Source organism: Lethenteron reissneri, chromosome 33 (assembly GCF_015708825.2).
Source record: "Lethenteron reissneri isolate LAM-NWPU_2019-01 chromosome 33, ASM1570882v1, whole genome shotgun sequence".
NCBI classification, from domain to species: Eukaryota; Metazoa; Chordata; class Hyperoartia; order Petromyzontiformes; family Petromyzontidae; genus Lethenteron; species Lethenteron reissneri.
This window is the reverse complement of record NC_083811.1, coordinates 11,050,583-11,077,319: the sequence shown is the minus strand read 5'-3', so window position 1 is coordinate 11,077,319 and position 26,737 is coordinate 11,050,583. Positions and strand designations below refer to the sequence as shown.

General features: G+C 49.8%; 1 protein-coding gene across 4 annotated transcripts in view; it reads right to left on the bottom strand.

The window, feature by feature from the left end:
- Positions 1 to 26,737, bottom strand: part of LOC133350341 (LIM domain only protein 3) — a 162,149-nt gene that overhangs the window by 9,712 nt on the left and 125,700 nt on the right. For 2 of the 4 annotated variants that reach the window (XM_061564608.1, XM_061564610.1), the window contains one exon: positions 10,955 to 11,168. In XM_061564608.1, the coding sequence (XP_061420592.1) occupies positions 10,955 to 11,168 (214 nt within the window). Of the gene's footprint in view, positions 1 to 10,954; positions 11,169 to 23,000; positions 23,172 to 25,681; positions 25,943 to 26,737 lie in introns of those variants that run through there. The other 2 variants (XM_061564606.1, XM_061564607.1) reach the window with 2 other exon arrangements.

Genomic DNA, 26,737 nt, shown 5'->3' with positions numbered 1-26,737 from the left:
TTAATCACAAAAGCACGTTGAAAAACATTTTATTGCGTGCGGAAGATGTTTATTCTCCCCCCCCCCCACCATCAAAATGTTTACATTTAAGCAGTTTTTTTTTTAAACCCGCACACACCGGGGGGGAAAGCCGCCACAAACATTTTCAATTCACAGTCCGCGTTATTTCGCTTTCCCCTCCTCGAAAGTGGTTATATCAATTTATAACAAATTCTCCAACACCGGCGGCGCAAAAAAATAAATAAATGTTTTATCGCGAGAAATTGCGTCGGGAATTTTTGTTGTTGTTGTTTTCGAGCATGTCCCTTTACAAATAAATGCAATTTTAAACGCCGACTACCTTGCTATGGGGCGACGCATTACTCTTGTAGATGTTCCGCGCGCGTTGAGGCCCTGCGTCTTATGTCACATGTTGATTTGTGGCTCCGTTGGGCGAGACCGTGGCTTGAGCAATGCTGCCTAAATTACTCTGCGGACGGGGAAAAACCTCCCGACAGCCGTGTGACATTTTGCAATTCCCCCCCGCCCCGCCCCGCGCGCAGAAAGGCCAATACAGCGGCTCAGAATTAATAGCCATTAAAAAAGAACCAATTTCACATCGGAATATCAAGAATAGATAGAAGGCAATAAGGTAAAAGGTTTCCATTATCTCGGGCCCGGAATCTATTGGTGCGCAGGCGAGGTCCTCTCTCACGGTCGGTGTGTCCGTGCTGCGGCAGGCCATTAATCATCCGACCATTACCAAGCAAATGACACTTAATTAAACACTACATTAACCCCAGTAATGGGGGGACAAGGGTGCTCTCCATCAATCAACGTGACGAAACGCGCCGCGGACAGTGCACAACCCAGCGAGTGCTTTCTGTTTGTCTGCGGGTCCCTGGGGTGTCCCAGGTGCAAGCATGGAGGCCAAGCACACGCCCGAGGAAAGGGGAGAGAGAGAGAGGGAGAGGAGGGGGTTGGAGCGACCGAGAAGGGGTGTGCGCAGTGATGGCCGAGGGAGAAGGGAGCCTATTGTGTTCGCCGCAAATTACCAGGGGCCAAATAACAGCAACGCGTTGAGCCTGCTGTGCGAATTAAACGAGGCCCGCCAATTAAAAGAGGCGCATTAATTGCTGCTGTGGTTTCACCTGGGCTCCTGTCCGACTTAAAATTATCTTTTATTCCCCCTCTACCCCCCGCCCTGCTCCTCCTCCTCTATGCGTGTCGTCCAGTACGCACACGCTCGCTGCGCTCTCCCTCCTCACGCAAGCGAGCCTCCCTCCCCACCCGACTCTTCGCCGCACGAAACCTCCTCCCCACTGGCGCTCCCCTTCCAGACCACCGCCACCACCATTTCTTTGAAAAAAAAAAGCCACCGCCATGGGTTTTGTTTTTCTCTCCGTCTCTCCCAAAAGCTCCCTTCCGCTCTCTCTCCCTCTCCCTCTCGAGCGGCACGCGCGGTCCCAAGCTCCGCGGCTTGTTACGGAGGAGGAGGGCTGGCGGAAAAAACAAGCCCCCGCATCGATCCAATTTCGTCCGGGTGGCAGGAGCGCGTCTCTCCCCGGCTGCTTACGGGCGCGCAGAGCGGAGCGAGCGTGAGAGAGGCCCGCCGCGAGTACGTGCCTTCCCCCCGCAGCGAACTCATCAGAGCAATTATGTCCCGCTGACATCCTGGCAGTGATTTATGGCTGGTTTCACTGGAGGCCTCAGACTTAACAAGGTGACATTTTCGCCAATCAGAAGTTTTCTCGGCGCACAAAGCACGAGTGTTTGTGAAGTTCAGGACAAGGACCCAATTATCCCTGAGTGACAGTGCGAGTCTGTAGGGCCATTAAAAAAGTGAAACGGGGCAGCGTGCGCATCTCGCCGCAGTCGCGACGCTGCTCACGCCGGACTCCTCATTAGGAGAGCGCTCCGGTAACGAACTACCGCGTCGCAAATTGAACGGCGGCATGCGTTTCAAAGCGCACCGAGTTCAAGAGCGCATTACGAGGCATAACACACCTTAAAACATTTTCGACGAATATGGAAAGCACGCGGTAATGGGCACGCTGGGCCCTTCAACTTCACAGCGCTCCATTATAAAGCGCTCACAGCTTCGATTCGCACAGTCCCTTTCCGTGTATTCAACTTTTATTCGGAAGAAAATGAGCAATTTGGAATGTCCACTTAAAATGTTCTCCGTTTGATAATTTCATGTTCCGTTGTGTCGTGAAAATGTATTTGCTTTTTTTTTACTTTCATGCTTCCCGTTGAAAACCAGATTTGGAGTTTTACTTAAGGTTAGTTATGAACGAGTTTGGTTTCCATCCCGTTTCATTTCCCGCTCCCCAAAAAAATAAACCAACAACCCTCACACGTCCAATTAAATAAAGCAATGTTCTCATTGCGGCTGCCATATTTCAACTTTAATGAACAGAATTGAAACCAGGACGTTCATGGATTGGATACCACTGGTGGAGGCTTTGGAAAAGTCAGAAAAAAGCCAGGAGGCACAATTCGTTCATTTCCCACCCCCTTCCCTCTTGTTCCCAGCAACCATTTAATTAGCATGTGGACCAGACCGCAAGTAAAAAGCTAGAGAAATGTTTTGGCAAAACCAATCAGGCTACCGATGGACTTCATCACCACAAACCAACTTCGCGCAGTGGACGGGCAACTTCAAGCACACACGAAAAAATATAGAGAGGCTGTACAAAAAAAACCCGTTCTTTTCTCATGGGACACACAAACAGGGGCCCGTCCAAATTAAATTCCACTATGGGATTATTTGCCGTGCGCAGTGTCGAAAGAGAAATTAGAAGGGGAAGAAAAAAACAGAGGCGCGGTGCCTTTTGTGCGGCTTTCGGGTGTCCAAATAGGGTGACCTTCAGAGAGAGAGAGAAAGGGAAGGGAAGGCACGCCGTACAAACACGGCAAGTCAAACAAGCCCCCCGCGCTAATTGAGGAACCAGCAAATTCTGGGCGCAATCAATTACTCTGGGGCTTGGCGTCGCTCGCGGACCAGACTTTATTTCCCAAGTCGGCCAGGGCAGTTTTCCACGAGCGCAAAACAGAGAGGCTCCCTCCAACCTTCCGAGGCCCCCATTCGTTTCTTTCGACAGGTCTGAACCTATTAAGAAAATGCATTTTGGTGGGTGATGCCTAGCCGCTATTGATCAACCGCCCGTGTCGAGCTCCTGACAGCTTTCGGCCATATCTGGTGCGCGAGGCTGCAGTGCGGTCGCGTTTCTCCCCGTGCCCCACACTGGCGCTCAGAGCCGAGAAGTGGTGCGAGATTTTTTTTTTTGGGGGGGGGGGGAAGGGGTTTCTTTCGCTCCCTCCTCTCCCTCCGCGCGTAGCAACGGTGCATAAGAAGGCAGAACTGGCCACACGCGCGCACACCACCACCACACCACACAAATGATCCCCCCCCCCAGCCGCCATATAGTACACGCTTAATTGGACCGTTGGGGCGAGTGTTGTTAGGGAGCGCCTATTAAGGCCTGCGTGGTGGTGCGCAAAGCAGTGGCTGAGGCCAGCACCACACCCAGCTGCCTCGGTCCGCTCCCCCAGTGCTGATGTTTACATGCTGCACCAGGTTACATATTTTAGGCCAAGTCGACCTAGGAGAAGCCCAGGACCAGGTTCGATATCACTTGTGCCTTTTCTAAGGCAAGGCCAAGAGTCGAACTAAGGTTCTGCCACATGTACAAAGACACACACACACACGTGTACAAAGATAAAGATCCCTGATATAGCCTTTAACAGTGGGACAGGTGCTGTAAGAGAGCACCTATGAAGGCTGATGGCACGAGGGCAGCGGGTGGCCAACACTATGCCCAGTCACCTTTGTCTCCCCAGTGCTGATGTTAACACCGCTCCAGGTATTCAACCTAGGCCAAGGATCCGGTTTAAAAACGTTGGGTGTGCATTATTGGCTGCGAGCACGAATCTAACCCTCAGGATCACCGGGTTTCGTAGCGCAGTGCGCTAACCGTTGCACTGCCGCTCTACACTATACTGCACGCAGACACACACGTACACATACAAGCACACTCAACTCATGCTGCACATAAAAGGTTAATTGTTTTATTAAGCCAAGCACCATTACATTGTATTGCAACTAATCCTTTCCCGTTCCGATGACGTACGTGTACATCAAAACGAACACGGAAGAAAATATAAAATAACTGCATCGGTACCGTGGCTCCCATAAGGCCATGCGGTAAGGTAGGGTGTGCAACCCTACCTTGGCACCAGCTACCATCGAGTGCAGTCGTGTCGCCAGAGTTGTCTGCAGCGAGTACAACTCTTTTAAACATTCCTGCGGAGGGAGCTGGTAGGAATGTTGGGTTGCTCGGTCAATGGCCAGGGTCAACGGCGGCGTGGTGTATTCCGAAAATATGGCCGACTGTGAGGGCGGGCACAAGCCGGCGTGAGTAGGTTAAACGTTGAGTTTCATAAGGGCACCACGGGGTGACCAGCCCCTCCCCACCCAGCCCCTCCCCACCCAGCCCCACCCTTCCCACCCCTCACCCAGCCCCACCCAGCCCCTCCCCTCCCATTTTTGGATGCACGACGGACAGACAGAATAATCCCTTGTGGGCTGGTGTAACCAGGAGGTTCCTACCAGTAAAACAACGGCACCAAGCATCGCGACATAAAACGAATGCGGAGCCTTGCGCGTTCTAAGATTCAGATGTGGTGAACGGGACCCACACTGCAACTTGCAGATGTCTCGGAACGGGAAAGGGTTAATAACATCGACATTATTTTTCCAAATCAGGTTTCACGTCGGTGATGTTTACAGGCACGATTACATATTAAAAAAATCAAAACAAACTCACAACCGCAGCGCAGAAGCAGACACTGCAAGTGTTCACCTCTCCGCTGAACAGGTATTGAGGCAGGTACTGCAAAACGCTTTTTTATTCCCTGCGCAAAGGTCTTAACCCGCGAGCGAAACGTGCGGTCAGGAGGGGGAGGGGGGGGGGGACCCCCACGCCTATCGAGGGCTCCCGAGCAATCCTCTGGGCCGAAATAGCGCCGTTCAAAACGTGGCCGCGAAGCCCTTGCCCGTACACGCGCTCACCATGAAGCTCGCAAACCCCGAGAACGCCTTCACCACGACACGAGGACTCGTCCGACAATTCGAGGTTCTCGATGGATTCTTCACACAAGCCACAATGGAGGTTATATAATCACAGGAGGCAATGGAAATGGACGGAAACGGCAACGTTGCATACGCTGTAACAACACAAGGCGCTGCAATGGCGTTGAAAGATGTGGACTTTCATTTACGTGCCAATTAAAAGACGGCATTATTAAGTAGTAATAACGTCCCCTTTATTAAATGCAGCCCGAGGCAAGGCTGGTTAGAAAAAGCAAGGCTCAAAATCAGAAGGCTGGGAGTGAAAAAATCTTGGTCTGGGGTCCACTCAACCCATTAACCCCTACGGGGTCAATCAAAACAAGTTCCGCTTGCGTGAGAAATCGACAGTGCTCGGGTCTAAATGGACAGACTGGTGCTCAGCATAGCAATGTGGAATTACCACCACTGGTGCAGGTAACCACCACTCCTTGGTTATCTGCGGGTCACATTATCCAGGATGCAGATTAACTGCATTAACAGTGCTTAAATCGTGCCTCTGATTAGCGCAGTTGGTCACGTTCAGTGCGAAAGAAGCTCAAAAACACATGGTCCCCTGCCAAACAACAAACGCGTAACGTTACACCGGTTTTTATTGCTATCGCCATCCGCTCCTCGCTCGTCGAGGGCCAGCGACTTTGGTGCCTGTGGACATTTGCTAACGTCGGCAAGCAAAGCGATGGCTTGAAAAAGCGGGCGACACACCACGTCTCCACCCCCCATCCGAGAATCAGCGTCGAGCCTCACTGACGTGCGTTCTTTCACTACCTGTGGTGTTTTTTTTGTTTGTTTCATCGGCGCCTCGCCTTCCAATGCCCCATATAAGACAGACTTTATTATTTTAATCATGGGAAAACCTCACTGACTATTCCTCCTCCTATAGTGGGGGGGGGGGGGGGGGGGTTCTGCATATGTCGGGTGTTTGCACGTTTACTTTAATTACGAATTGCCTTGCATTGTGGGAGGAAGGAAACCCAAGTGGTCACGCAAGACATGCACGTTTAAAATACAATTTTTTATAAAAATCGCACGCTACCGTATTTAATTTGGTGTCAAGGATAACTTCCCTGTAAGAGAAATGAATGTTTTCTCACAATAATCCCCCGCAATGGCCCCGACCAAAGCTGGTTAACAAGATGAATACAGAAATGTAATACGACTCTTCTTGGAAATCAAAGTTTGTTTAAATCACCTCTATTGCCCACAAGCCAAATCCCTCCACGAAGATCAGCGCGTTTTCTCCTGCAGCGCGGAAGCGATGGAAAACGATTGCTCCAATTGCTGCAGGCGCTGTAATCCTGCGGATCGGCGTTCAATTCCCAGTCCGCAAGTGCATTTTGAAAACAATATCAAATTGGCTTTCCCATACACCCAAGGAAGCCGCCCCCTCCCCCACAACAAAGCCCGTGTTTAGTTCAAGTAGCAATATTTGTAATTTTGCCCCTAGGAGTAACCGATCACACACGAGCACACACACACACATCTCGGGTGTATGGGAGTCACAGATCTTAACTGCCGCATTTGGTCGCGTTCCTCATTCCTTGGATATCCAAATGATGGAATGCGTCCGAGAGGACCACGACCGAGGAGATGGAGCGATGGAATCAGTTCAAGTGCTAGTGGCCAGTGGATTACTGCACGGCAGGATCATGGGAAGTGGCGTCGACGGCTTGGGGAGGCCTTCATCCAGCAGTGGAATGATCATGGCGAATGACAACGATGGGTGGTGCAGCACCTCAAGCTCTTCAACCCACAAAAGCAGAAATCAACGTAACGTACAGATTCTGGTTCGAGGTGGTCAGCTCAAGCTCAGCATCCATCTGTGACCAGTAAAAGCAAGAAACCATTTATGGGAATTTCGATTTAAAGCTTTCGTGACTGCAGGGATTCATCTTCTTGGTTCTTTCGGTAAAGTCACGTAGAAGGGAAGTATAAAATAATAACAATATAAAACATAATAAAATAATTCTCACGACGTTTCGGCCACAACGCAAGCACTGGTAATGTTAAATCGGTATCATTCAGACGCTGTCTCCCCGACAGACCTGGTCTTCACCTGAGGACGGCTGCTTGCGTTGTGGCCGAAACGTCGTGAGAATTATCTTATTATGTTTTTAAAAATTATTTTATTACTTCCCTTTTACGTGACTTTACCGAAAGAACCAAAAAGACATTTATTGGAAGTCAACCCGTGGTTGTTCCTTTTGTGATACCCCCCCACCCCCACCCCCACCATGGCAATGTGGAATTCTACCCGTTGATCTCGGGCCACCAATGGGAGGAGGAGGAGCGTTGCCCCATTATTCATTCGAGCAGGGAGACTCGGACTTAATCATGGGTTTAGTAAATGTGGAACACTTAAGAGAGTGTGTGGATTGCCCTTTGAGTCTCAACCAGGCCTTGCTGCCTTTAGTCTCCCCCCAAGTGCTGATGTTTACTTCGCTGCGCAAGCTGCTCGCGTTGTGGCCAATTTGTAAATAAGGAGAAGGTCCGTGGACAAATTTCAGGAGACCACTTGCCACCGACGTGCACACACACACAAAAATCTAAAACTGCCCGATAGAAATATATAGCAGGGCAAAAAGCGGCGTTAGAGCAAGCGCCGATTAAAGTCTGCGCAGCACGCGGCGCCGATTTAGCTAGCTCCAGCGGCACGACACTCTTCATTTGAGACGTGGTTGTGCTGGCGGTAGCCCAGACCAGTTCAGATACCGATTAACATTACCAGTACCACAACCGCGAAAACAAATCACAGGGGTAATACATCACCACCACGCACCAGTAAGATGAAAGGCCGTTACCACTTCGGATCATGTTTTGCATTAAACATCGGCGGTGGCGCTGGCTACCACTACGCGGTTATGTGCTGTGAGATTCCCTCAAATCGTTCACAGCTTGCGCACACGCACACACACAAAAAAAACTCCGACTTAATTGAAATGCAGTGCGTTAAGGTCAGGCGCTCTGGGACATCTTGTTTGCAAAATGTGTGCCGCGTGAATGAAGATGACGATGGCATTGACATGTATTATGGCTGCGGCAAAGTAGAACAAGTGGTTGTCGTACTATTATTGTTCAAGTTAAAAACCGGGGCCCACCTATCCCTAACAACGCTTGTCACTTGTGCGCAGTCTTCCCGGTGCACCGACATAGGCAAATTCACGATATGACGTTTAACCGCTTGTTTTAAAAAAAGTATTTGACTTTGGAAAAAAAAAAAATCAGTGCCGAGAAACATTTACGCATTATATATATATAGAGAGAGAACGCTCAAACTCTACCCAGATAAGTCCGAAAAGCTCTTTTGCTTTACTGCCTCTTACCACACACATAATTGCAGGAGAGGATCTTGCACATATTTGAGATAGTTACGTGGGATAGAGACGTCGAAATGATGATCATCATCATGGCCACAGTGCTTCGTGTCCCACGTAAAAACACTTGTCTAAGAGGATTTCCAACTCCGCCTCGATGCGTTGGATCCCACACCTCTTCAGCAAACAATCGACCTTTCAAGACTTCGGACCATGTAAAAATATATTTCTTATTTAAATATCATTTACTTTTAAAACCAGGTTGCCAAGCGCAAGCCCAACGGTCCAATATGCCAAAGCGGCCACAGCAACAAAACGGTGCTACCGAAAGGGGTAAATCGAAAATAATTGATACGTTGGAATGAGAGAGGCTAAAATACGAAATATGGTGAAAATAAAGCGACGATTGCTGGGAATTCCATCCAACGGGAATTCTAAACAAAGGGCAGAGCCTCACCCACCACACAGGCAATGGGGAGTGGATCAGCCCACTCCTAATCGGTTAGAGAATATAAAACACGGCGTAAATATTGTAAAGTTAAATTAACAATAATAACACTGTGGGGCACGAATGATTAAACGGTTTACATAAAGATGTTAACATTTACATTGATACGTACCCATTTAAGTTAAGTATTGGTAAGTCTTTAGCCATCACCAATAGTTTAAAATGTCAAGGTGTAAATGTTAGCTATTCAAAGTGAATATTAGAAACGCATATTGCTGGAATTTGTACTATGTAATGCACTGCAGTCTTGTAGAGTGTATCGCGTGGGTGATATGTGAAACTTGCGAGGCATATGTGGAGGTGTTTTTGTTGCCGAGCGGTCAGGGTGGGGGGGGGGGGGGGAAATCGCTTGAAATATGGGTGCGATCTTTATTTCAAAGGCAAAAATTGACCTTTGCCGAGTAGAAATTTGTTCATGTCAAGACCCATATTAGGCTACAATTCTTGAATGTCAACCTTTCAAGGTTATGGGGCTTACAAGGTCGTCCAATCACAGAGAAATCACGGTTCAAAAATCAAAATTTACTCTTCTCCCCATGCGGAGTGCCGTTTTGAAACGGCGATGATAATTCCGTCATAATTTACAGTCCTTTGTTAAAGCGACTGCTGAACGAGCACCTCCACACCTCTGATGGATGTAGGCCTCGTGTCAGTTATATTTGACCATGCTTCACCACGCTGGTCAGTGCTAGTTGACGGCGGAGGGAAATCCTAAAACGGCTCGGATATCACTCGACACTTGGTGATAAGCAATCGGTTGGGAATCAAACTCAGGTCGCTGGGTTCAGAGTCCAATGTGGTAACCATTATACTGACTTACTGCTACACCCCACGTACAAGCATCGTGAATGGATTAGCAAGCCTCTTATCCCAGGGTAGGAAAAGTAAGGTACCATGGGGTGCACAGAAAAGTGAATAAAATAAACATATTTGCAGATTGACATCAACGAGGTGCAAAAGGGCTTTGTCGTCATCCCCGAAGTTGGCCAACTTCATTCCTCATTTGCATTCCCGCAAGGTCCAAGTCCAACCAGCAAATGCCAACGTCCTTTATAACCGCAGCGATGGTCAACCCGCTGCCTTCAACGAGACCACATCCCCGTCAATGATTGCGCCGATTCGGGCCACGAGGGGACAAGGTTTTTGTGTTTTTCCGCAGGAGGCACGAATTCTCCACAAAATGTAAAAAAATGCGCAGCCCTGCAATTACTTGCTCACGCCACCCGTGAGCGAGAGGGGGTCTTTTCTCTCTCTCTACGTAGGCAGCTCCATTAGGAGGAGCCACTCAACCGAATGTTACAGCAGAATATATTTGGCCTTCTCTTCCACGCCGGCCAGACCCCTTCACATGGAGACGGGAGTACCCCACGCGCGCAACTTGTCCATCAACTACCTCTGGCGTGCCCCGGGTGGGGGTGGGGGGGGCAAGAAACTTTCGCTGTCTCAACTGCGGTGGCCTGGAGACTGAACCGGCGACCTCCGGATTGAAGGTCCACAGCGCGTCAGCCACGACACCGCAGCAGTGTTAAAACACACACACACACGCACACACCTGTAAACAAGTGGTCAAATGTCTCCCCTGGAGTGGTTACAAAGACAAAGGTCCCCCGTATAGCTTTAAGACTTGTCTGGAGAAAAGTTCTGTTAGAGAGCATCTATGAAGGTCGGAAGGACACACGAGGGGGTGGGTGGCCAAGCACCACGCCTCTGGGGAGGTGGTACACTCATCCATCGACAGTCGTTCAAACGTCACATTGCCATTCCAAAAGACAGTCTCTCTCAATAGTTCGAGACGCTATTAAAAACTTCCCACAGAGAAGAGAGACGAACTTAAAATGCAAAAAAAATTCATCCCCCAGGAAGGGCCGATGGGGCCAAATGAAATCCCTCGGGCTGGGTCATCGGCGTGCCCCTTGCAGGTTGGCACATCCTGCAACAACACCACGGCAGTGACGCCCCAGCGCCGGGATGCCAGCGCGCAGCCGACCGCTCGACCGCTCGCGGACTCACACCCCTCACCTCAGGTAGTCCCTGCGGCACAGGATGAGGTTGGCGCGCGTGTAGAGGGTGGAGCCGACCTCGCCCAGCCGGCAGTCGCAGCAGGCGCACTTGAGGCAGTCCTCATGCCAGTACTTGTCCAGCGCCTTGAGCAGGTAGCGGTCCTTGATCTTGCGGTTGCACCCCGCGCAGCCCTTGGGCTTCCCGTCTGACTGCACCGACAGCATTTGGACGGCTGCGGATGCAACAAAAAAAACCGGGGAAGAGAGTGGTCGGTAGGGGCGGAGGCGCGCGCACAGACGACACATGCACGCAGGCGTCCCGTTAGCAACGACATTGCCACGAGCTCTCCACCCCACCCGCCTGCCTGCCCCTTCACAGAAAGCGCGGGGAGGGAAGGAGGGGAGAGCGGGGGGCGGCTTCGATTGTCCTCGCTACGCAGGGAGGAGGAGGTGCACGCTAAGAGACTCCACCTGGAGCACGGGGCTCGGGGCAACGTGGCGAGGAGGCGCGGCCGGGGAGAGGGAGAGCGGCGAGGTTTATGCCGTCGATTAGGATTTGCCGGCAGGCGGCGGGAGATATTTGGAGCGCGGCGCCCGTTCGAGCGTGGCACCTGTGGCAACACGGCGGCGGCGGCGGGAGGCGTCTCGTCTTCCGCGTCGCGACGCGCCTCTCCGTGCGCAGTGCAGGTCACAAATGAGACCCATCCATCTTTCCGAGCGTAAACCCTATTTGGGGAAGCTGCCAATCTGTCAATTTAAAATGATTTACTGTTGCACATTAAGTGGCATCCGTGTTTTGGGAGCGGATGCCGCAGGTCTCAGACTACTGCACGCAAGTTCCCATCCAACCGTGCCCCCCCCCCCCCGCCGCCTCCCAACAGCGCCCCCCCCCCCCGCATCGCAACTCCCAATCGCCGTGTTGCACGTCCGTCGATAATGCGGCGTGCGGCCAGTGAACCACAGCCGTCATGTTTACCGCCACCTCCGCCTCCGTATGTACACGTCAATAACAATTATAGCGATGACTATGACGACTTCAAAAACACAAGCACAGCAAAGGGAAAGAAAAAACAATCCATAGCCCCCGTAATTGCCAACAAATGATACCCCGCGAACGGTGGCGCGCGCAGCCCCTCGCGCTGTTAAGCGAATGTGCCAGCTTTTTCAATTCGGCATAAAAAAAAAGAAACCCAATTATCACGTTTCTGTTCAACGGGAATGAAGCTCTTAGAAGAAATGAAGTCAACAACGATACACAACAGGATGCAACTCTTTAGTGCACGATACTGGCGTTTGGACTTTTTTTTTTCTTAAGAAACAACGAAAGAGCGCGGATTTAAACCCATGGCGAAAAGTGCAACGATTGAGAAATTTGCGGGAAAGTTGGAAGAATTTCTCTTCTCCACCTCAAAAAGCACCTTTGGAGCCAATTACATAGTTTACAAAGCCCTGTTTCGCTTAAAGTGGGATCCAGACACATGGACTGAGGCACGCATCTCATTGCCTACCTCTTCAATTGCAGTAGAACTCACATTTCGCATTTATCACCCAGATTTCTTCCTTCAAAAATATGAGAAAATAAAACAACTTTATTTCTTATTGGTGTCGAGCCGAACTGCCTACGGCTGAGAAAGGGCCTTACAATTTTGGCACATTCCATTTAAAAAAACAAAATCACAAAACACCATAACGTTTTCAAAAACTGGCTGCTTGCATTTTATTATTTTCCAAATTTAGACCACATGTGCACGCATATTGACACAAGATGAATAAGTTCATTCAATAATGAGTGAACTATAATAAAACCCGTTCGGTGGAGCAGCTGCGTAACACTTGCTTTATATACGCGTGTGAAATGTGAAAAAAACTAGTTCCTTGACAATGTTAAAGTACCAGTGACAGCAATACAGACAAAAAACATCTCTTTGCAAGCTGCATCGATAATGAGGATACATTAACACTTCAGTACCACGGCAAAAATTAAGGAACGGCACCTTTGGCGTTACACGAAGTACAATTAAATAGTTGCTCTGGGTTGCGTTCGGTTAACAATTTATCTGGGCTCTCGCACAAAGCGCCATGGGGAAATTTTGCCAAAAATGGAGGGAGGTTTCATTTGTTTTTCCTAAAAAAAAGTGATTCTTTCAAAATCACCTTGAGAAGCGCCGTGCTACGTTTTTTACAAATTGTATACGTCTGCGGCATCTTCTGTTCCGCCTCTACGAGCGCAGGCAAATTAATAGTTCAGTCAGCGGGTGAAGAGATTAGATATTGCAGGGGTCTTGTAACCAGACCCATATGTCCAGGATGTAACGTCTGGTCGTGTAACAAAAAAAAGTCGGCTACAAGCTTTCCACACCAGACTCAAAAAGGCTTCAAGCACTCGCACAATTGTTACACACACACACACACATTACGTAACAACTTTTACCTCGTATGACAGTTAGCCGCTCACTTAATTAAGGAACTTCATGTGCCAATTAATGGAACTATAGTTGTCAGCCAGCAAAACCTGGGTACTTAACAATGTCCCATACATATATAAATATTAAACACCCGCAATGTTTTTTTTTTTAAACACATCGATCTCAGCAGCTGCGCTGTAATAAAAAAAAGGTAAACTATTGAGTCCATGCAATACTTATTGGAGAGAAGTTTCAAAGTTGACTGAATGCAAGCAACAAGCGTTCGATATTTAAAATATATATTTCACGAAGATAGTGGAGCATGGGATTTCATTAACTTCCCTTGATACACTTGTGATGGTGTTGCTGGTATACATTTTCTCGGAGTAAATATACACACACACACACACCATTTCGCTACGAACCGTATCAAACCAAAAATGTATGTCCATTAAAAGGAATACATTGGAAGGGTATTCTGGTATTTTACAAATTATCTTTCTTCGTGACAAATTAAGCTGTTGGTCAACTGCAATTTTAACTTAATATTTGTATCGTACCAACTCACAATTTGCTCTCGTTTAATAAAAAAAACAAATACCTACATTTCCAGGACATCAGTACCTCGAACCCATGACGCACCAACACCGATAGAAAAGCTTCAGCTTCAAGGAGGGCCCTGCCTGGAATGTTGTGACCAAAATCCTTAAGAGTTTTTTTTTACCCGAGAAAAGCTCCTGGAGAGCGCCCAACACAGGCAAGCGCCAATATCCAAATATTTTCACACACACATAAGTCAATGCCCTACTTGCTGTACTGCTTCACGGCAAACCTCACAATCATTCAGGCTGCGAGTCGCACACACACACACGAACGCTGGAGAAAAGTGCTGGATTAGTGGCGCGCGCACGCTTAGCGCAAAAAACTTACAATTTACACACCTGGCTCCCGACGCAGCTCACAAACGAACCCACAAACATAAATGCACTCAACTCGTTAGAGCCATCCACAGATGAAGAACGGCAAAGCTCGCGAAGCGAGTAGGAGCGGTGAAAAAGGGGGGCGGAGGAGGAGGGGGGGGGTGAACAGTTTCCTCCTCTCTCCCAAGTTTTTTTTTTTTGCGCAAGCGACAGAAATATTCCATGTAACGCTAATTGCACTTGATAAATCGGGCCTCATTATCGGCAGAAAGAGGGGGTGTCCGTGGAGAAGCGTGCAACAGCTGCCGCTTGTTGACAAAACAAGTCTCGCGGGAAGCGCGCTCAAGCCAGCAGACACGGATCGTGAGCCGCCTCCAACTCGGCAGCGCCTCGCCAAGGGGACCGGGGGGGGGGGTCCCGTAGGGGACTGGGAACCCGCAAAAAGGTGGTCCCAAGTCCCTGGCCAACTACAGTCAACAACCTCCTCCCCGCCAAATCCACCAACCACCCACCCACTCACCCCGCATGTGTCCCCCCCCTTCCCAAACGAGCTCCTCTCACTCAAAAAAAAAGAAACCCTCGTTTACCTGTCAAGCGATTCTGAACACGATGTTGCGATACGCGGATTTTTGAACGTGGACACACGCACGCACTGACATGTGCAGACACACAGACACTAGAAACTTTGTTTTGCATTCGATGCGTTTCGTGCGCTACACTGATGGCGTTGAATGTGCAACGTTGGAGCCCAATTTGCGCAAGTGTGGCGAACGGAAACCCAAGCATGTAATTGGAGGCGCTTATATGAAAAAGGTGCTTGTTTTGGGCTTTTAACGTAAAAGACATTTAAAAATGGTTGGCGATTTATTTAAAGTGCTCCAGCTATGATCGCTTTGCAACAAAAACACAACAAACGCTTGGACGTGCGTCGCGGCGTCACGACGACACCCCAGGACCCGCAACAGCGATGTTACCAAGCGCACTTAACGTAATTATTGCACATAATCTGATTAGGCAAATGCTCACAGGAGGCACGCTTATTTATAAATCACTCTTAAGGAGAGATTCTTAGGAAGGGCTATGGCAAGGACATATCAGAGGACTTAAACGCACGGAGCCTCGCACGCGCATTATCGACGGGAACGGGAAGAGATTCGCCTGTTTAGTCTACAAACAAGCGCTATGCGTGTGCACCCATTAGGGCATGGTGCTAATGTCCGTAATAAAAAAAAACTGCTACACACAGAATTGACCTACAAGAATCCCAGGAACGCGGCAAGCAAGATACAACCGGGAATCAAGCCAGGGTTGTTGGTGGGATCGTACCACAAAGCATCCACGCGCCTCACTCCACCTCCCCTCAATTATAAAACGAAAGCTAAAACAGAAAAAAACACGGTGCTTGTGCGTTGTTCAGCAATAAGCGCGGCATCCGTCATAATTGCTAAACAAACGCACGGCTAAAAAAAACAAATACCGCTACTCGGAGTGACAACAAGAGCACACGTGTAGTCCAGCACAGTTGCCTTCTATAATCCAATGAGCCGCAAATTACCGGGAGACAGTCAGCCCCCCCACCCCAGCCCGTCCACCCGACCACTTCCAAACCCCAATAAGCGGCAAAAAAATAAAGAAACATTGCAGGGAAACGAAAAACTTGGGGGCTCACTAACAAGGGGGTCCTCCCCCTCCTGAGGATAAATTAAGCGGCAAGTCCGTGGCGTGTCTCGGTGCCGGGGCCTTAATAACGAGCAGCAGCAGGAGGCACAGAGTTGCGAGTGACACCTTTCCGTTTTGCTGGCCCCCGTGGCAAATTGTCCACCGGCCCCCACCCCCCCCCAGCTTGCGCGATTTTGGCCAACAGTTCAGGCAGGGAGAGATAGGGTTGGTGGTGGTGTGGGTGGGTGGGGTGCAGGATAAAAATGGTCCCACGAAAAAAGGAAGAAAAAAAACCCCCAGACCCCCAGCTTGGAAGGGGGCTCCCACTCTCCATCTCTACTTTCGCATTCACTGGCCAACAAATACCCCCACACAACCCGCCCAACACAAGGAGCCCCACAAGGAGCCCCCTCATTAAATAACAGCTTACGAACATGCCATCGATCCGCGCCCAACACACTGGCTTGGTAATTAGCGGCACAAAGAGAGGGCGAAACGAGCTTGGCCAGAATGAAAAATCGCCCGTCCTTCCCCACCAGCCCCCCCCCCCTCTCTCTCACTTAATTACTTTTACAGCCGCCCACCATTAAAAGCCCTTGGCCGGGTTACCGGTAGAGGACATGCCTACAGCCAGGCAGAGGGCGTGCGTGCGTGCGAGCATGCATGTGGCACTGTATGTGTGCGAGAATAAGTTATGCGAGTGTGCAATCTATATAACATTGGTGGAGGGAGGAGTGTATGGACTATTCTTTACATTGTCCTTGGTTTTGGTGCACGGTGTTCGTTTTTGGTGCCGACGTTGTAAATCCTGTCTTGTATGTATATACAACGTCTTTAAGTGTCATTATTGCGTGTGCCCAGGACGTACGGTTCTTGTTCCCATGTTTCCCACGGTCGACGTTGTCGTTTCTGTGCCGATTGGCACTCAAAGCCTCCCCCCCCCCCCCCTTCCAAACTATAGCTGGGTAACTGGCTACACGAGATTCTGTGTGTAGCAAATAAACATGAAATTGAACATCGAGTGTACGAGGTGTAGAGATGCGCGTACGTTGGAATGTACGTGCAGCGGTATGTACGTGTGTGCATGCACATTAATAAGAATATCTTACGCCTGTAGGTCTAGACATACCAATGAGTACAGCATTGGATATGTTTCGACTGCATATGGTCGGTGCATATTTCAGTGATGGATCCACTGGGTGGCCAGATGAGACTATAAACACACATGCATGCCACATTGGAGGGTATGTATTACACGCTAGCCAGACATGCATGCACACACAAGGTTGTATATACACCGCAGTTAGTAAAACACACGTTGATACCTGTAAAAAGCACACACACACGTATACACACGGTTAACAAACAAAAAAAACCCTCTGTACTTTAATATACAGGAGTGTCCGTGACTGATCTTTTTCCGATACATCCGTCTGGAATAGTCAAAAGAAAAAACACACATTGGTCAATGCTTTGGCAGAGTTGGCCAATCAATTCTAAATCATGCATGCGATCTTATTCTTTACATAGGTTACATTTACCGTTAAATTTCGATTTAAAGCTTTCGCGACTGCAGGGATTCATCTTCTTGGTTCTTTCGGTAAAGTCACGTAGAAGGGAAATAATAAAATAATAAAAATAAAACATAATAAAATAATTCTCACTGACGTTTCGGCCACAACGCAAGCAGCCGTCCTCAGGTGAAGAACAGGTCTGTCGAGAAGTCAGAGTCTGACTCTGTCTTCTCGTCGTGAGAATTATTTTATTATGTTTTATTTTTATTATTTTATTATTTCCATTCTACGTGACTTTACCGAAAGAACCAAGAAGATACATTCAGCGTTCTTACAATTACTAGTAATTCCGGTTATCGGGACATGCAGGTCCTTGGAATTGATGGACCAACGTTGAGCCAACGTTGGCATGTGGTTGGAACCGTCGGACCAACGCTCCATGTTTACTGGGTATAGGTGTTTGTGTCTACAATTACACATTTCACGAGTATATGCACACAATACTAGCTGCGTATACAGAACGCATGCGTGTACACAACACGAGTAAAAATAGTCCTATGTACGTATACGGCACGTGTTGCCAGCGCTATTGTATGTTGAACTTCCTTTGCACCATACGTAGCCAACCGTGCTAAATATCGGAGGTGCGGGAAAGGAAAAGAAATACACAAACACAGTATGTTACGAAACAGAAACACGAATACTGCAGACTGCATATAGGATTCTGACAGTCATGTGTACACATTGGACACATGCGCAAGTCCTGTATAAAACACACACACACACACATTTTAGTAACCAGGTCCATCCGACATGAACCAGGCAGGGAACAAGTGTTCAAATAAATTACCACGTGACTGCACGCTTGCAACTCAATACAAAATTGGAACTAGAATAGCCCAATTCACATTGCTCTGCCATCATCAACATCACTATATAGGTGGTGTCATCATTAACATCATCACTATACAACCATTATCAGTGCTGTTAGCACCATTAATGTTCCACCATCACAACCAGCTTATTCACCATTGACACGATACTGGTACCATCACACGCTCACACCATCATCATTATCACATCAGCAGCATTAGCACACAAATCGGATTATCAACATCATCAGCAGTGCTACCACGATCAAACCCATCTCCAAAATAACTCCCCTATCATCCACATGCCACACTCGCCATCACTAAACCTTCAGTACTACCAATAATCACTTACCATCATTACCTGGAAAATACCATCACCACCATATTATTGTCATCCTACCAACGTCACCAGACCAAATGTCATCACCATCCCAACCATCTGCACCATGCCGTAATTACCACCATAGTATGAAGTCACCAACACCTTTTTGTAAATTACTGTCGTGTCATAAAAAGACACTCGCAAACTTTCAAATGGAATCGCAGTACGATTGTGCACCTTTGTAAGCTAGCAGCAACACAGGTGCAAGCACAACTATAAACTGCACGCATTGCAATGTTTTATTAAATGCGTGTCCGTGTCCACGACACAAAATTGCGGACACAACTATTTGTATTCATCTTCTTGGTTCTTTCGGTAAAGTCACGTAGAATGGAAAAAATAGAATAATAAAAATAAAACATAATAAAATAATTCTCACGACGTTTCGGCCACAACGCAAGCAGCCGTCCTCAGGTGGAGAACAGGTCTGTCGAGAGGACAGAGTCCTGTATAAAACACACACACAGGTCTGTCTTCTCAGACTGTCTTCTCGACAGACCTGTTCTCCACCTGAGGACGGCTGCCTGCGTTGTGGCCGAAACGTCGTGAGAATTATTTGATTATGTTTTATTTTTATTATTTTATTATTTACATTCTACGTAACTTTACCGAAAGAACCAAGAAGATGAATACCTGCAGTCACGAAAGCTTTAAATCGAAATGTAACTATATGTATTGTATTATTCGGCTCAAATACACGCACACGACCTAGGTGCATGTAGATATGAGTAGTTACACACACACACAGACACACGTGGACTTCAAAGTGACACGAGTGCATGCAGTGAACTCATTCACAGCATCTTCCCATTCATAGCATTACACATGCATGCGCCATCCATATCATTGATTTACACACGGACACAGGAGACAGCGTGCACAACACATGCATAATCTGTACCCTTGGTCAACTGGACAGACATTGTGCAAACACAGTTAGCGAGCACCTATTAAGTTACAAACGGCGCACCAAGCGATCAATTATAGGCCGAGTCGACCTAGGGGGAGATGCAGCCCAGGTTCAGATACCAATTCCCACGGTGGTGTTTGTCACGAACAAGAGCCGAACGCAGGTTTCTCTTTCCAGAGCGACGTTCGGCTTAAAAACGGGCTCTCTTACCTGGCCAGGTACGTGTCCGCATTGCATTCACAACATGCCAACACGCACATTGTGCATGACTTTGATATGGTTGCAGTAATGTTTATACGTCGGTGGCGAAGATGGTGATGTTGGTACGCTGGTCATGCTAGTATATTTGGTGGTACGATGGTGATACGATGATGGGCATAAAGTTGATGATATGGATGTGATGGTGACAGATGATGCTACGGTGGTCATGACCGATGTTACTCGTATGGTGGCGATGGTGTTATGCTGGTGGTGTATTGATGTTTGTATGACGATGGTATAGTGGTGATGATGCACTCCATATATTACGCTATATTCAGCACGATATACACTCAAGCATAGCATCTAAACTTACATCTAGTGTAGGTACACACACACACACAACCACAAAGCACGTGCACATTTACACATCAATTGTCTTCACGCCTGTTAGTACCGACACGTAACGATGCCACCGATGAAGCTACCGCACAGGAACCACCAACGCGAATATCTCGGAAGCTACGCGGCAAAGGCTCGAGACTGCTTCGTACTCGGATGCGAGACTGGCCAAGAGCCACGAAATTTAGAAACTTGGGCTGCGAGGTGGCAGGATGAAGGTTCGGCGGAGGGGGGTGGGGGGGGAAGTACAGAAATTCGTTGTTGAATCAATCTGTGCAGAGTTGCGAGCGTGCTGGGGGGAGGGGGGAGGGGGGGGGTCCCTCCCGGCTCCTACCACAAGTAACCGAAAAAAAATTAACCCGTAAAAACAAAGTTTTTCACTATAAATCCTTTATATGCGTGGCGGCTAGAGTCCTCTCGTCCTCTGGCTTGAGATGGCTGCCACCTATGGGTCAGATGATTGTCTGGCAGCATTAAGCAATTGGTAATTAAATATTTTTAAAAAAATTCCCTAAATAGTGTAAAAATTTTGAAAAAAATTTTCACGAAAATTAATTGTCACGCACAACGAGTCTGTGTGCAAAATGTCAGCTCGATTGGATCACGGGAAGTGGGTTAAAAAACGACCGAAAGATTTGCACGGTCGTAAGCGCGCAAGCAAGCACGTAAGCAAGCAAGCAAGCGAACTTAATATAAAGGATTTTAAAAAACTCACTCAGGTCGTGGGGATTGGCCAATCATCTCAATCATCATGAAAGGCGACTCTTGTAACTCATCAAGGGCTTTCCCAAGTCTATCAACGAAAAGTGTCGTTCACAATGCCGCTGACATCTCGTCGCACACACACACACACGCACACACGCGTGTTGCACAGATATATCGTGTGCGTATAAAACGTATACGTTGTTCACACACACACACCACGTGGCTTGGCGTGAGGATAACCATTATACGACGTGCACGCGTGTGAATATAAATATGATTGTACATGTCAAACATATGCTCTATTAAGCAGGTCAAATGTAGAACCCACCACTCATTACACAGCGTAAATTACCGTACAAAGACAAACACACACACACAGCCACGATCGAGTCGTATAGCAAGGGCTGGGTGGGTGAGCGTACATCATTTGAAACGCACACAGCCAAGCACGCTGGATACATCTGTACACAAAATCACATTTCATATCTCAAGGTCTTTACAATTCATTAGGATGTACAACTTACGTATACAAACACACGGGGGACAACTGCACTGTGGATGTGGCTAGCGGCGCGTGCCTCGACTCAAACGGGCATCAAGCCGAGCTCATCATCTCACTTGGCAGCCCGAAGTCGGTCGTGGGAATTCCACATTATTGTGGCCGGCGGGAGTGGGGAGGGGAGGGGAGGGTTAATTGTCCATTAGGACAACTACTGTTGATTTCCCCATTACCTGGAAATCCCTTATCAGTGCCCTGCCATATTACAGACCAATCCAGACCTTATTCGGTCACCCCGTGCCCTTATACATCTCAATGTTCACCGGACAAAGTGCCCATCACGAGGAAGGAGAAACACAAAACAGACAAAAAACATGATTCGTATTGCCCGTATTGAAACGGCCGTACGCCGTGTGGACCTGCAAACTCCGATTTCCCTGGACAAGAATACGGGGTAAACCGTACACGGGTTGACAGCGATGATGCCCCCCCCCCCCCCGATACCCCCACCGTTGACTTCACATTTATCGACACCGATCGAGGTGTTGATGATAGTCCGAGACTGGATTTGAACTCGTAACCTCCCCCGACTGACTCGAGCGTGAGATGCAACCCGATCTACAAAAAGGGTCACACGTATTGGTTATTCCCCGAGACATGCGTCCCGACGCGTATCATTGCAAATCGTGCACGCGCTTGTCAGCGAGCACCTATTAAGGCATTGGCGCGGCACACGAGTTGGGCAAACCGGAGGCTACAGCCCGGCCGCCGCCTTCGTCTCTCCTACCCCCCCCCCCCCGCATTACCGTAATTGCTCAACGCATTTACACAACAGCAAAAAAACCCCGCACTCAAAATCGGTACGTTGAGTGGACCTCGCGGAGGCCCGCAGCAGATTGGGACACGGCAGCCGCGTGCTCGCCGGAGTACGCGCATCGCGGGCAGGGATCGGACGTCGGTGGCCGGAATTGTAGCGCAGTGTGCTCACCGCTGCGCCACCGCTCATCGCGACACGTGCGCAAGCACACGCACACACACCACACACACACCACACGCACAATACGCACTACACACCAACACACACGCACTACACACCACGTGCACACACTACGCACACTCACTACACCCCAACACACACACCACGCACACACACTACACACCACACACACACACCACGTGCACACACCCACACCACGTGCACACCCCCACACCACGTGCACACACCACACACACTACACGCACACACGTGTCTGCGGTGCGTGCGCTTGTGACCGTGCGTGTGTGTGTATGAGCTGCGTACGTGCGCGCATGTACGCACGCATGTGTACCCAGGCACGTGCATTTCTAATTGTTTCCACGTTGTGTGCCCGTGCGTATATCTGCGTGTGTAGGCGTATGCCTTTGATAATCCCTGGACGTGCTCGTGTACAACTATATGTACGAGTACAGCTAGATTGTACCTGTGTGTGTGTGTAGTGTACACCTATGTCTGTGTGCGTGTGCAGGCTATACGAGGGATCTGTTGTCTGTGTGTGGGGGTGTATGTCTGTGTGCGTGTATCCGTCTGTGTGGTGTCGTGTGCGTAGCAAGCCCGCTCACCGTTCATGCTCCACACACAAGACGACGGGGCCGCCTCTGCGCCGCACAACGCGGGGCCGCCAGCTCAGTGTCACTCCACCTCGACCCCCCTCCTCCTCTTCCTCCTCTTCCTGCTCCTCCTAATGCACTCATCAGCCGCTCGGCCACTCTGCTCTACCCAGCGCTGTGAGTCTATCCACCCCTCCCTGATCCCCCCCCCACTACCACCCCCTCCCCCCCCCTTGGGGAGTCCGTCTCCCACTCCTCTTCCTCCACAACCCCCTCCCCTCCGTCACCTCTAAATCCTCCTCCTTCTGTTCCTCTTTATTGTGCCTAACGGAGCCAGCCAATCGCCGCCACCCAATTAGTGGAATTTAATCACCAACCATCCCATCCCATCACGTCCCGCGCACGCGAATGTTGAATGATGATGGTCCAAGTCCGGCTTACAGGGGCGCGCGGTGGTTGATGATGATGGTGGTGATGATGGTGGCGATGATGATGATGGTGGTGAATCCGCGTGGCTAGCGACAAACACCTCTAGCGGGCTACTGCTGCCACGCACGCGCGCGCACGTGTGTGAAAGGGCTCTAGCGAGCAAGAACCTGGCCTTCAGAGTGCGTATGAAGCAATACTACACGAGACCGTGTCCATAGCGCATCGCGACAATAGCCGCACTGGCGGCTATTGCCGACCAGATAGCCGTACGCAGCGGATTTAAACCGAGAACCCAACGCAGTGTAAGAAAAAATATATATAATAGCGTCTAAGGGCGACAGCAGCGAATAGACGAGTCCTGATAAGCAGCCTATGTTTGAAACACGACGCGTGACACAATAGACTGTAGCGTCAAACAACGTCGCGCACTTAAACCACGGGGCTATTCCACGCCGGCTGTATGGCTACATTAGTGGTACGGCACAGGGGCGGGTTGTTCACGCAAGCTGGAGCACGCAGAGCACACGCGGAGGAGGGACGCTGCCCCTGTAAGAAGCCAGCAGCGATGGGGACGAACTGGCTGTGTTGGGTCTCTCTCTCTCTGGCGACAAACTGTCCGAGTCTCCACGCTCTCTCCACCCCCCGTCGCGGTCTCCTCTGGGCCGTGGGCTGCTCTCACTCCTACCCCCCCCCCTCTCTCTCTCCGTCTCTCTCTCTCCCTCTCGATCGCCGTGTTACGTCGGGGGCTTTCACCCACACAAGCCCGGCAGCATCCACCACGCCGGCGGGCTTCGCTCGGCACTCCGTGGGGCAGAATCGGCATCTTTACATTGAGACTGCGGGAGGAAATCCGATGAGCTATGAAGCTCTTTCCCCACCCCCCCTCCCCCACCACCACCACCACCACCACATATGTCCTCCAGTGACGGGCGGGTCAGTAAGTAACAATAGCCAAACAATCGAGGGGGAAAAAACACAATGGGGAAGTGCCTGGGCACGCCAGTAACCCCTCCGTCGTGTGAGAGTGAACCATCTACGGCAATCCACTGCTGGATGAGCATCCCACCTTCGCCCCCCACAAATCACACGCCGCCCGGCCATCGAGTGAGAGGGGGGGGGGTATAACCATACTTCACCACACTGGTCAGAGCGGGTCGGTGAAGGCGAGCATACAAGCGCAGTACAACTGTAAGGTTTTGTTGTCTGTGGTAACAGCAGCCTATAGCAACATTTTTGTGCGTGGTGTTCGCCCATCGAAACACTACCCAGGCTCAAGACCTGCTTAGCTTCCGAGGTATGCAGAGGCACTGCGCATCCCAAGCGATGTGATCATCTCCTTAGTAGGTAGGTATATACACACACACGCACACTGCACAGTAGACAACCCCTACAGGTTATCAATCTGCGTGCTGAACTTTTCAAATACAAGCAAGATCTGTTTATCCAATCTGCACTCTTTGGAGATACAGCCGTCTGCGTTGACTGCGCCCGTCATGCGCGGCAACACATGGACGTAATGCACTCGCCAAATGTGCAGCAGTGACCGACTCATCGCCCGCCTCTTTTCAGATATTCTTAGTTACGTGAATAGCGCGACAGTTACCCACACAACCTGGCTGTCCGCCTGTCTGGCCTATCATGTCTTCCAGCTATTATCAAAGTTCCCTTCCTCCCTCTCTGCCTGCCTGCACACCCGTCTTGCCCGTCCGCCTCTCTGTACCACGGCTGATAGTAATAGCAGCAGCAGCAGCGCCCGTGAACGCGGCTGTCACGAAACGTTACACAAGACCACCCATCCCACCTCCGCCCGCGAGCCTTTAAGAAAGAGCCATTTATCAAGTACACGTTTGTAGCAGAGGCGACACAGAGAGACCGCAGGAGGAGCAGGACGAGGATGGGCACCACAGCCTCGTGCACCCACAGCAATCTGCCAGAGCCCAGCTCTCTTCACTGCACCGGCGACGACGTATAACCACACACACACGCGCCACACACACCGCACAGCACACACCGAACGCACGTGCCGCGTGAGTCTCACGGTGTTTCTAAGAGGAGAGGCCGAGTGGACACGCGAATGGCATCAATCAGGCGACAATCGTAGCCGGGCAAATCGCGCACACGCAGCCGCAATGCGCGCAATGCACACACACACACATACACGTCGCATGCGTCCTGTTATTACGCCGTATTAATAATGGCACGGGCACGCTACTACGGTGCATGCGTGTGTGTGTGCGCGCATGAACGAAAGTGTTGTAGCCTACCTTGGCTGGCGGGGGCAGGAGAGAGCGCGAGAGGGAGTAAAGTAGCGGTGGTAACAAAACCTCGCTCTCGGCGCGAACTTGACCCAAGCGCGCCCGCGACTCTCTTCACGGTACACGCGGATGATATATGGTGACACAGCGCTGCTCCCCACTCTGTGTGCCCGATGCGGATACAACTCCACAGCATAAGTAATGCTGCCTGTGTGTGCGTGTGTGCGCGCGCACTACGCACGGAGACACCTAATTCTTGCTTGTCAACACGAACAGCACCACCCAGGTAAATGTCATCCCTCAGGGAATTTAGAATGGGGTGGGTGGATTGGTGGGGGGGGGGGGTGGATTGGTGGGGGGTGGGTGGGTTGGTTGAGGGGGGTGTAGGTGCGTGAGTGTGTGTGAGTGGTTGGCGGTGGTGGGGGAGGGATGAAGGCGGTGGGATGGGGTGAGAGATGGGGGGGGGGGCATGGGGAGATCGATAAAGGGGGCACAGCTAACGAGGACAATTAAATTAATTACCTTCCAGAAGATGAGGTTTTTTTTTCCAGCGTGCGAAACCCGACCCCACGCTGTGAGAACGACTGCCTCGCAATTAATGGCATCTGATTAGACACCTCTGCGCAAATCTTAGCTTCGAGTCGTTAAACTAATTAAACGTTGGAAACGCTGCTGTCCACACTAATGCGGGCCTGTGTAATTAATGGCCCACTAGTTCGCCCCCCCCCCCCCCGCCCGCTCACAAACCCCTTTCAGGCGAGCATAAAGGATCGTGCTGTATTGTTGTCTTGCCATCATGAGGCCCATTTTAACATTTTAGAGCAATTTTCCACCCTTTCTCTCGCTCAGAAAGGGATTTTCGTGAGCGGTCGAGATTGTCGCTTTCAGGGGGAATGGAAGGCAAAAATGGGCTGAATGATATGCAGCAGCACGGACGGCGAGCAATAAAGGAAATCAATACTTAACATTCAGTTACATGTCATTCAATTTCCCTCATAAAGTAAATGGTAATTGGATGGGTCATAAAACGGTCGGCTTTTTCATTTCGACTGATGAGATGCACTA